At 40.6% G+C, this 12,160-nt stretch overlaps 1 protein-coding gene across 6 annotated transcripts in view; it reads right to left on the bottom strand.

Moving 5' to 3' along the window:
• Positions 1 to 12,054, bottom strand: part of ATM (ATM serine/threonine kinase) — a 156,026-nt gene extending 143,972 nt beyond the window's left edge. For 2 of the 6 annotated variants that reach the window (XM_015100899.4, XM_042232886.2), the window contains exons 1-4: positions 11,919 to 12,054; positions 11,595 to 11,734; positions 659 to 754; positions 464 to 576 (exon numbers count right to left, since the gene is read on the bottom strand). In XM_015100899.4, the coding sequence (XP_014956385.3) occupies positions 464 to 576; positions 659 to 730 (185 nt within the window). In that variant the 5' untranslated portion in view covers positions 731 to 754; positions 11,595 to 11,734; positions 11,919 to 12,054. The remainder of the gene's footprint in view (positions 1 to 463; positions 577 to 658; positions 755 to 11,594; positions 11,735 to 11,918) is intronic. The other 4 variants (XM_042232883.2, XM_060399689.1, XM_042232885.2 and 1 more) reach the window with 2 other exon arrangements.
• Between the last annotated feature and the right edge of the window lie 106 nt (positions 12,055 to 12,160).

The raw sequence follows: 12,160 nt of genomic DNA, 5'->3' as shown, positions 1-12,160 counted from the left end.
CCAGTCAAGTAATGAATTGTCTTTCCAAAGCATAAGTTTTGTTAATTGCATTTATATGGAATTTTTCTAAAATTCTTTTTTACTTTTTATTATATTTATATATGGCAGTTACTTAGAACAATATTTAAAGATATCAAAGTTATAAGGACTTAATATAACTTAATTTTATTCTCTAATTTGAAATAAAGTCTTATGAATGAAGTGATATGAAAGAAATTCTCTCTCAAGTGAGATATATCAAAGACATTTTATTGAACAAATAACTCAAAAATCTTAATTTTTTTATATGAACATCCTTTAAAAATTATGTTTTAGATAAATATTGAGCATCAATTTCCTATGCAAGGCACAATGATATACAAGGAGCAAAGATAAATTGACCTATATACACACAAAAATATCACAACAGAAATAAAAGTGAAAGAGAAAAGAAAAGATGAAAAAAAAAACTAGAATCGAATACCTAAAAACAGCATCCCAATTCAAATATTTCCCTTGTTTGGAATCTGAATGCTGATCTAAATGTCGAACAGTTTCAGGATCCTTAATCAGGCGCTTAAATTTCTCAATCTCTCTCTGAAAATGAAAAAGAACAAAATAATGAGTTACCAATCACACATTCATTTCAAAGAAAGATTAAATTTAAGTAATTTACTACCTTTCGCTCTGTAGCTCTATCGAGTTCTAGTTGACGGCAGCAAATAAGCAGATCATTAAGTGCTAGACTCATGATTCAGAATTTCAGAAAACGTATCTGTAAAAAAATACATATATATGTAAAATTATTTCAGATTGTGGTATTATACAGTTAGATCTAACTGTATAACTAGAGGCATATTACAAAGCATAATGATTTTTCTTAATATTTCCATTTTTAAATGATTTTCTTAGAATATATCAAAACAAAGCCTTAACATGCAAATGTATTGAAAATAAGAAATGTATAATTTACTTTATTGTTCTGAGACCTCTCCTAAGAAACATGACATTTATATTAAAATATAAAAGATGAATTAAAAAGACTGTCAGGTAAAGAATAAGGAAAAGAGCACTTGAGGATTTAACACTAACTGAACTATTCAAAAACACCCTTTCTTATAGTGACTTGCCATTTTGCTGAACCAAAGCTTAAATTCTGTTTTCGAATTGATATGTTAAGAGGTTCTCAGAGCTAGTAAGCCCTGCCAAGCACTTACATCTCAACTGGATTTATAGTTCTCATTTAATACATAAAAATAGAGGAAAATGATACTATTGTTAAACAAGGAAACGAAGGAAATTACACACTATAGTGACAACCTTGTAAATGTCAAAGGTCTACTATAGCTTACTATGCCTTAATACCATTGCAGTAGACCTCCTTTCAGATTTTTTGATATACTCAAACCTTTCTTCGATAAACTTAAAAAATAATCCTTCAAGAAAAGGGTTGTTCTAGTATTTCTGAGCCTTTTTACAAAGAAGCTTCATTATTGTTACTAAAAATATTTATAAACAAAAAAAAAATGTCCGTATGTCTATTATATCTACACTACATATACATCTCAAGAGGAAAAAAGGAGGGTTGAGTCCTTTCCCCATCTTTTCACGTAAGTTCTACTCAATCTTTCAAGATCAAGCATGTTTTTCTCCCCCTGCAATATCTCACAGAATCTTAAAATTGGGAGGAACAGAAAGACCATGTCCAATCTTCCTATAAAGGAAGAAATTTCTCCAACAAAATTACTACCGTCTCTTGACACTCAGAACTACCTCTATTGGCAGATAGCTCTAGTTGTCTTCTCCATTTATATTCAACAGCTGTTTTGATTCCTTTGCCCCTATTACAACCTCCTTTCAGTTCAGTTCAGTTCAGTCTCAGTCATGTCCAACACTCTGTGACCCCATAAACTGTAGCACACCAGGCCTCCCTGATCATCACCAACTCCCGCAGCTTGCTCAAACTCATGTCCATCGAATCGGTGATGCCATCCAACCATATCATCCTCTTTTACAACCTCCTTTACTGTGCTGTATAATATAGGCCATTGATTACTTGATGGTCATTTTCATTTGACTGTATGTTTCTTGAAGACAAGAACTGTTTTCATTTTTCCATTATAGTTTTATCAAGAACTCTCCCTTCTTTCTTAATCTTAGTTTAAGCCCTCTTGAGTCAATAATGAAAATAAAATTGGGATTCTAACCAATGAAATGGTTTTGCCAGTGATCATGTATGGATGTGAGAGTTGGACTGTGAAGAATGCTGAGCACCGAAGAATTGATGCTTTTGAACTGTGGTGTTGGAGAAGACTCTTGAGAGTCCCTTGGACTGCAAGGAGAGCCAACCAGTCCATCCTAAAGGAGACCAGTCCTGGGTGTTCACTGGAAGGACTGATGCTGAGGCTGAAACTCCAATACTTTGGCCACCTCATGTGAAGCACTGACTCACTGGAAAAGACCCTGATGCTGTGAGGGGTTGGGGGCAGGAGGAGAAGGGGATGACAGAGGATGAGAAGGCTGGATGGCATCACCGACTCAATGTACGTGAGCTTGGGTGAACTCCAAGAGTTGGTGATGGACAGGGAGGCCTGGCGTGCAAAGAGTTGGACACGACTGAGCAACTGAACTGAACCAATGAAAACACCTTAACAACATCCAAAGAACCATAAAGGCAGGCACCTATATTCCTAATATGTTACTTGCAATGTGAAAAAAATGCATGCTTACTGAACATGTGACACTTTCAAGAAATGGTAGCTCTAAAGTTTTTTTTTTAAGCTGTGTTGACTTTGCTTTTCTCCCTATCCATCTCTCAGAGATTGATTATTTTCAAGAAAACAAAACAGTTCAGTATTACCTATATAAATACGAAATGTTCCTTCACTGATACAAGCAACAATATTTACTTGGCAACTACTGTGTTCAAGGCACTATGCTAGGGGTAGAAACTCAAAGAACAAATCCTACCTTCATGGAGTCATAACTAGTTGGGGAGAGTAACAATAAACTAGTACACTGATAAGTCAATGCATAATTCCAAATTGTGACATATGTCTCAAAAGAAGCAAATACTATTTATGGCCACCTGATGAGAAGATCTAGCTCACTGAAAAGACCCTGATGGTGGGAAAGATTGAGGGCAAGAGGAGAAGGGGACAAGGATAAGATAATTGGATGGCATCACAGACTCAACAGACATGAGTTTGAGCAAATCTAGAGATAGTGAAGGACAGGGAGGCCTGGCGTGCTGCAGTTCATGGGGTCGCAAAGAATCAGACATGACTTAATGACTGAAAACAACAAAAAATAAATAAAATTTACTTTTTATAAACTACCAAAGAAAATGTATCAGAGGAGCTTAAAATAAAGCCAAGATCTGAACGAACTGGTGCCAATCACAGAAAGAGTCAAGAGAACCCAACATCTTAGAGATGGAGACTAGCTTAGCCAAAGGTTCCTAAGATGGAAAAGGCAAAGAATGTTGGAGGAACTTAAGATGACTAGAGGAACTAGAGTAGTTAGCTAGAGTAAGAGTGTCACTAGATAGAGTTTAATTCAATTAATACATTAATCCACAACAATTTAGGTTCCACTCCCAACATGCAACTGCTATGATAGGTATTTCTTAAGTAATAGCTTCTGAATTGGCAAATCCATTGTCCTTTTCTGATCTCAACCAAGTTGATCCCTTTGCATAATTTGACAATGATGTTTATATCTGATCTTCCTGCCCTTGGCATGCCATTTTCATCTTAATGGTAAAAGTGTGGGCTCTGTGGTCAGACTGTACTAGTTCATATCCTGGTCCTGACACTTAAAAGCTGCATAACCTTGTTGTTCTTGTTGTTGTTCAGTTGCTCAGTTGTGTCCAACTCTTTGCAACCCCAAGGACTGCAGCACAACATGCTTCCCTGTCCTTCACCATCTCCCAGAGCTTGCTCAAACTCATGTCCACTGAGTTGGGGATGCCATCCAACCATCTTGTGCTCTGTCATCCCCTTCTCCTTCTGCCTTCAATCTTTCCCAGCATCAGGGTCTTTTCTAATGAGTCCGCTCTTCACATCAGGTGGCCAAACTATTGGAGCTTCAGCTTCAGCATCAGTCCTTCCAATGAATATTCAGGGTTGATTTCCTTTAGGATAGACTGGTTGGATCTCCTTGCAGTCCAAGGGACTCTCAAGAGTCTTCTCCAACACCACAGTTCAAAAATATCAATTTTTCAGTGCTCAGTCTTCTTTATAGTCCGACTCTCACATCCATATATGACTACTGGAAAAACCATAGCTTCGACTATACAGACCTTTGTCAGCCAAGTAATGTCTCTTTTTAATACACTGTCTACGTTGGTCATAGCTTTTCTTCCAAGGAGCAAGCATCTTTTAATTTCATGGCTGTAGGCACAATCTGTAGTGATTCTGGAGCCCAAGAAAATAAAGTCTGTCACTATTTCCATTGTTTCCGCATCTATTTGCCTTTACATGCACTTTCCCTTCTATCTGGAAGGTTCCTAGAACCCTGCAGGGCAATTTAACACTGCAAGGTCTTACCACAAATGGAACTGATTCTCCCAGGTTCAGTTTCTACAGAACCTCATCCACTCCTGTACCATCACAATACTCTTCTATCACATTTTCACTCTGAATGGTAATAGTCTTTTTACTTATCTATACCTGGTAAAAACAGCACCCAACACTCTCGAGTGCTTAAGGTGGAGCCCTAAACTGAGGTCATAGGTGTGGAGCCCTGTACCGAGGTCACAGGATAGAAATTTCTGCAACTGATGAAGCCCCATAGCAACTGTTGCCATGAGCCTCTGTATGTAAACTGGCCAGCACCTTGACCCCATTCCTGTAAAATACCCATTCTATAGCATCCTAACCAATCACCTAATGCCACCATCCCAGTAGGAATTTTCTGTCTTGAGGCTATAAAAATTGGCTAGAAGCCTGCAAAAGTGTTCGGCTCTCCCTTGAGCCAGCCCACTGTTCTAATGGCCTCTACCACTCTAATTTTACTCTCCTCTCATTCTTCCTCATGTCTGGAAATTCTTTTCCAACCTGTGCACAGGCCACGACATTTTTGGTTGCCTGTGTGGGGACTTGGGGTCTCTTCCCCTACCTCCTGGCCTCTCGTTTCTCACAGGGATCTCTGCCAACAGGCAAGTGGCTATGGAAGCAACTGAGGTCGTCTGGCCAGGGTCACCCCCTGGTGTATTCCAAAGGCCCCATTGCTCTCTGCACCCCAGTAGCTGTCACGCAGATGGGTGAAGGTCTCTCCTTTTGACACCTTTCTGAGGATTAGGCCAACCAATATTGTGTGGACACAGGCCAGGCACTTAAAAGCCACTATGGCACCTGCCACATGAAGACACCTGTGTGAGGATAAGGGAGTCATAGAATGAATCACACCACAAGGGCATCTACACCCTAGCAAGACAACTTCCATGCTTCATGTCAAGCACATAGTGGTTGAATCAAAACAGAGCCCATCGTCCCCTGGCCACCGCCTCCCCAGTAGGATTGTAAGGTGGATTTCTCAGCCTATCTTCCCTGTCACTTTCACTTCTTTCCTTTTTAGTCCGGATTGATTTACAGGAGCCTAGGTGTTGCCTCTGAGTCATTCCAAGAGTGCCCTCCACATTTCAGGGAAATGCCAAATGGTGAGTCACCCAGTCACTCCTGAGAATATCTTTCTCTGCCTGGGTCACACAGTACCTTAGCTGAACAGTTCTCAGGGGTCACCTCTCACTGCCAGATGCACTTGTTGGGACGGTCAGCCATTTTGTGCCATCAGTTGCACGAAGAGATCACTGGAACAAAAGGGACGCCTGTCGGCTGGTGACTCTCAGTACCCTCATTATATGGCAGGCAGACTAACAGTGGGTTCTGATATGTCCTGGGAGCCTCTGTCTCAGACTCACCCCTTGGCTACATTATCTGGAACTGGAAAAATTTGACCCTGCAAAAGGCCTGGACCCAGTACAAACTGGGGGACCAAAAAAAAAATGTCCTCTGAATGACATACTAGATTGTAGCACGATCCTTCAACTTGATCTCTTTTGCCAAAATTAGGGAAAGGACTCAGAGTTTCCTTATGTTCAGTCCTTCATGGCCCTTAGAATCTGGATTTGAGGGACTCATGCTGCATGTTTCTTTCTGTTGCCTCCCTATCCCATCCCCCTCTGCCTCCTTCTTCATCAGATTTCCTAGACAACCCCTACTCAACCTTTCCTATCCCCATTTGATATCTATTGTTGGAGACTAGGAAAGGATTCTGAGGTTCCCTTTGGTCCAGGTCTTTCTCCTATATCCAAAAGGCTGAGGGATCAAAAACTCTCCTGAACATTCTAGAGAATTCCCTTCTAACTATTCGTCTCTCAGGGTAGGGGGGGACCAAGCTTCCTTCCCTACCCTTGCAAATTCCCTTACTCCTTCAGATTCTTCTGATCAAACAAGACCCCACTTCTCCCAGACAGGCAATCCAAGATTTTTATCAGTTGATCTGTCCCTGACATGAGAGTCAATTTGAGCACTATTTGGTCTATATTTTAGTTATAAAACTATCACGACAGAAAGGAAAGATGACTTTTTCACACAGGATGGCCGTATATTGATTAGACTCTGGAGAAAACTGCTTAAAATGAAATTTTTTTCTTAGAAACTTGCAAAAACAGTTCTTTTTGCATATGCAATTAAAAACAACTAGCTTGTTAAAAAGGCCTGCCTAGGGAAAACTTGATGTTAATCCTTGCCAGGCCCTTGAAATACAGAGCCCACTTTGCCTGAGACCTCAGCCTTGGTCAAATTAGAACTTTAAGTCAAGAAAAAAAAAGCATCAAAGAGACATTTTAAATCTCAACTGGAAAACTATGAGTTCTCTATCTGTCCATCTGGACTTATGTATTTCTCAGCGTGTATCTTTTTTGATAATACTGAAGTTAAGATATAAATGAGCTCTAACTTAATTGGCCTCAAGAAAAGTAATTGCTTACAAATCAAACAATTCTAAATACAAGAGAAACTTAACTGAATGAATCTGAGGTTCATGTGAACTGGGAAATATTCAATATTAAGTATCCAGTATTAATGTTTGTTTGCTAATCTAACATAGACATGTCAAGTCATTAACATTAAGCATAATATTTTCATTGTGCCTAGGTTTAACATGTTAAATATTGTCATATTTTATATCTGTTACATGTTTGTCAATGAGAAAAATATCTTGAGTGACGAAACTTCTAAAAAATAATATGCAAGTGATATGAGCTTTTAGATAAACTCTATTAGGAATAAATATACTTTAAAAATGTCTGTCTAAAATAGTCTTTCCAGATTTTGTTAACCTGAATGTCTACAGTTGTGCTAAACTAAGTGATAGAAGTTTATTGAATACCTAGGTCATTTCTAAATAAGATTCTGAAATATTCATCACTGAACACTAACGTCCTTTTACAGAGAAACTAAAAGAGATTTGGGACTATTCATAAATATGTTTGGTGCTACTCTGAGATGTTTTCTATACGAAAGCTAAGGTTTTTTTTTAGAAATTATCACTGATATTTATGCTTACCTATCTACAGAATGCTAATATAAAGGTCAGTTCTTGGTTGCTTAAGAAAAGTAGGCTGTATGTTTTTAATAAAGAAGGTATGAGGAATGAAACTGCATTTTATGAAGGGAAAAGGAAGTAAGTCTGACTTACAGGTGGTTGCTTCAGGATGCGAGAACAAAGTAACGGGTACAGAAAGTGATAAGAAGTTTTGTGGAAAGTGGACCCTGAGAAAAGTTTTGTCCATGATTTGAACTAAGTTTGAAATAAATTTAAGTAAATTTGCTTTTAAAGGAATTTAAATGCTGGTGCAAAACTTAAATTTGGCCTTTCTCTCTGTTAAGAGGACATACTTTCTTCAGATGTTGAACTGCTTCTAATAATAGATTTAAGTTTCTTTACCTCTTAATTGATCTGTTCTATATTTGCCTTTGAAATCCTTTCTGCTACTTTGGCTAAGTGAATAACTACTGTTTCACAGTGACCAATATGAGCCTATCTGACAGTTATAAACCCTCTTATTATTTATTGACAAAACTTCCCAAATGATTTGACTTTTAGCTAACTTTGGGATGCTTCAGAAGGACCCTGAGACATTCCAAAAAGAGATATTAAATTACTTGGGTTCATCTGACATGTTAAATTATATGCAGAGTACTGTTGGAGGAATGATGAATCATCTCAGGTTATATTGTATGGTTGATATCCTAAAAATTATGTGGAATACATGAAAATCTGATATGTCCTGGTAAAATGTCAGTTATAATTCTAGTTACCTACCATGTTAGAGTGTTACATGTCACAGCAATGACCAGGTTTCTTTGTCAATGGCAATTTAATCAGATTCTAAACATGTCTTCTGTAGTTTCACTCTGATGTCTTTGCAAGAATACTGCTACTTCAAGATTTATGGAAAAGACTTTTCTAAGGTTAACCAAATAAACATATTTTATTATTAACAGTAAGCTGGTACCAGACTGGAATTTGGTCTTCTCTCTCTGTTAAGAGAAAAAGTTTTCTTAGAATACAGCTTTTGATCACAGATTGTGAATTTCTTTGCCTTTAAGTGATTTATATTTGTTTCTAAAATCTTTTGTTACTTTGTTAAATAAGCATTATTTCACCATGATCTATAAAAATGATGGTAGATGTAGACAAAGCTCATTCTGCTTCTACAAAAATTAACCCCTGTCAATTTAAAACATGGCAATAGTCCACTCAGAGAATGGTCCACTCAAATCCACCCTTTGAGTGTACCACTCCACTCAGAGTCTACACAAAGAGTCAGACACAACTGAGCAACTGAATTGAACTGAGTCTACTCCTAAATTGGGGAATTAAAAATGGGTGAATAGCTGTTAATCAGAGTCGGGGCTAAGGTAAATCCAAGATGGCCACTTGGATTTTCCCAGCTCCCTGACAAACCTCAATTTTATTTGATGAATTAAAGCCTTCTCTGGCTACAGGGTTAATGTCCTCACAATGGAGAGAAAAAAAAAAAATATATATATATATATATATATATATATATATGCTTCACTGAATATTAAGTTCTAGCTTTGTTAACTAAGGTCTATTTACTAAGACTCACTTCTGAGATAGCTGTTATATCACTCCTGCTGCTGCTAAGTTGCTTCAGTCGTGTCTGACTCTGTGCGACCCCATAAACAGCAGCCCACCAGGCTCCCCTGTCCCTGGGATTCTCCAGGCAATAATACTGGAGTGGGTTTCCATTTCCTTCTCCAATGCATGAAAGTGAGAAGTGAAAGTGAAGTCGTTCAGTCCGTTACATTGCTAAAAGGCTTAATTAGATTGACACCAAGCTATAGTCTGCCTAGTCAAGGCTATGGTTTTCCCAGTTGTCATGTACGGATGTGGGAGTTGGACTGTAAAGAAAGCTGAGCGCTGAAGAATTGATGCTTTTGAACTGTGGTGTTGGAGAAGACTCTTGAGAGCCCCCTGGACTGCAAGGAGATCCAACCAGTCCATCCTAAAGCAGATCAGTCCTGGGTGTTCACTGGAGGGATGTTGAAGCTGAAACTCCAATACTTTGGCCACCTGATGTGGAGAGCTGACTCCTTTGAAAAGACCCTGATGCTGGGGAAGATTGAAGGCAGGAAGAGAAGGGGACAACAGAGGATCAGATGGTTGGATGGCATCACCAACACAATGGACATGGGTTTGGGTGGACTCCGGGAGTTGGTGATGGACAGGGGGGCCTGGTGTGCTGCAGTCCATGGGGTCGCAAAGAGTCGGATATGACTGAACAACTGAACTGAACTGAACTGAAGCTATAGCCATTTAACAACTAAGTCAGATGACCTGGGCACATACCATGCTATACCTAATGGAAGTTCTTGACTTAAATTCTTACTTATGATCTTACTAACAACTGCTAGCTATAGTATATTCTATGTCACCTGTTTCAGAAACTTGTTTCTTGTGTTACCAAATGAATGACTAAGCCTATGATAAAATGCTGATATGCAGTTCCATATGAGATCAACTATTTTAATAATATAACTCTAGACATGGGAAGAAGTAACAGAAGGGAATATTTTCCTGGACCAAGAGGCCACTAAAACATGGATGGTCCAGAGACTTTTGCTACTCACAAGGCCTGGTCTAGTAACAGTACACTGAGTGACCTATCAATGGAATCTTCACTAGACTTGGGAATGAGCCTTCCCCGCATTGTGGGACACAGGGGCCATGAAATGCCTCCAAAACATGATCAAAAATGTGGCTATGAAGGGGCCCTGCTGACTGGACATTGGTAACTGCCAGCTGCCTTTACAAAAATTAAATCATGACCACTGCAAGCTGCTGAGCTTCAACAGCCCCTAAAAGTTCAGGGTAGAGATCAGAAATAAGGCACTCTGTCTTCTGGGAAAAACTGGAAGAACAAGCCTTCAGAAAGTCAGATGTTTTCAGGTCAAGATTTTTATGAGCCCAAATTCTTGCATTCTCTCATACCCAGAGAAACACTAACGTTACAGACCAATGTCTGGTCTTGGTTCTCCTGGTGAGCCCCTCAGCAGTTTTTCTACTTCTATTAAGCTTTGGGCCATGTTTTTTTAACTTTCTTGTTAAGTTTGTTTCTTCTAGAATACAACAAATAAATCTCCAAATAGTAATACGACTAGAATATCCCCCAGCCAACACCCAGACAATGCTGGAACAAGCTGCCTTATCATTTTGTGAACTCTCATCTCCCTCTGTAAATGCACCCTGGCAGAAAGTGGGCATTGGGACTCAGGACCCCACAATGTCCCTGCCCAGCTTGGAGAAGCCAGAGCGGTCACTGCCCCATTCCCCAGTGACCTGTGTCCCCATGGCCCAAGACAAGGATAAGGTAGGTAGACAGGTAGTCATGAGCAGGGTGTTAAGCGGCCAAAGTTTGGCCCATAAATAAAAAGAGGGGGGAATGTGGAGCCCTATACCACGGTCACAGGATAAAAATCTCTGGAACTGACCAAGCCCCATAGCAACTGTTGCCATGACCCTCTGGATCTAAACCAGCCAGTACCCTAACCCCATAATATGTAAGATACCCACCCTACTATCCACCCTATAGCATCCTAACCAATCATCTAATGCCAGCATTCCAGTTGGAAGTTCCTCTGTCTTAAGGCTATGGAAATTGGCTGCAAGCCTGCAAAAGCGTTTGGCTCTCCCCTGAAATGGCCAGCTGTTTTAACAGCAGCTCCCACTCTAATAAATTTTATTCTCCTCTCATTCTCGGAGAAAGCAATGACACCCCACTCCAGTACTCTTGCCTGGAAAATCCCATGGATGAAGGAGCCTGGAAGGCTGCAGTCCATGGGGTAGCTGCGGGTCGGACACGACTGAGCGACTTCACTTTCACGCACTGGAGAAGGAAATGGCGACTTACTCCAGTGTTCTTGCCTGGAGAATCCCAGGGACGGGGGAGCCTGGTGGGCTGCCGTCTGTGGGGTCGCACAGAGTCGGACACGACTGAAGCGACTTAGAAGTAGCAGCCTCTCATTCTGCCTCCTGCCTCGAAATTCTTTTCCAACCCCCACACAGACCACGACACTTACCACAGGATAAAATTACCACAGGGAAGGTAGTACAGTCAGCCGACAGTCAGAATTTTGAACTGGAGAGTGATTCCAAAGCCCAAGCTGTTAATCAGGAGATGCAGTTTAAGCCTCCACAAATTGCTCGCTGATTAAAACTACTAGTTATAAGAGGGGAGAAAAAGATGATTAGTCAAGCCATCTTCTTCAGCGGCCCTACAGTTGGACTCGGCCGAAGCGGAATCTCTGTAAGCGGTGATGTCCGCAGCCTACAAGCCCGCTCAACCTGCCTCCCCCAAGGCCCGAGCCGGCTGTCCAAGCACTATCCCGGCTTTCGGATCAAACCTGGAGTGATCGTGCAGCGTACGTTTCCAAAGGAAGCACTAAGGCTGACTGGCGCCGGGGCACTGTCTGCCCACGCTGGCCAAACACGTACGCTCTACACTCCCAAGAATCGCTTTCCCAAACACAGGGCTCGTCTGAGGGAAACACGCGTGCGCCCTGTCAGCCAATGGCGTGCGGCCCTGCATCCTCCGCTCGCCCTCTAGCGCCGGCTCTGCCTCTCCGCTCCCGCCTTCCCGCCCCGC

This window comes from Ovis aries, chromosome 15 (genome assembly GCF_016772045.2).
Source record: "Ovis aries strain OAR_USU_Benz2616 breed Rambouillet chromosome 15, ARS-UI_Ramb_v3.0, whole genome shotgun sequence".
NCBI lineage: Eukaryota > Metazoa > Chordata > Mammalia > Artiodactyla > Bovidae > Ovis > Ovis aries.
Note: the sequence above shows the minus strand (reverse complement) of the source record. Positions and strands in the feature narration are given on the sequence as shown.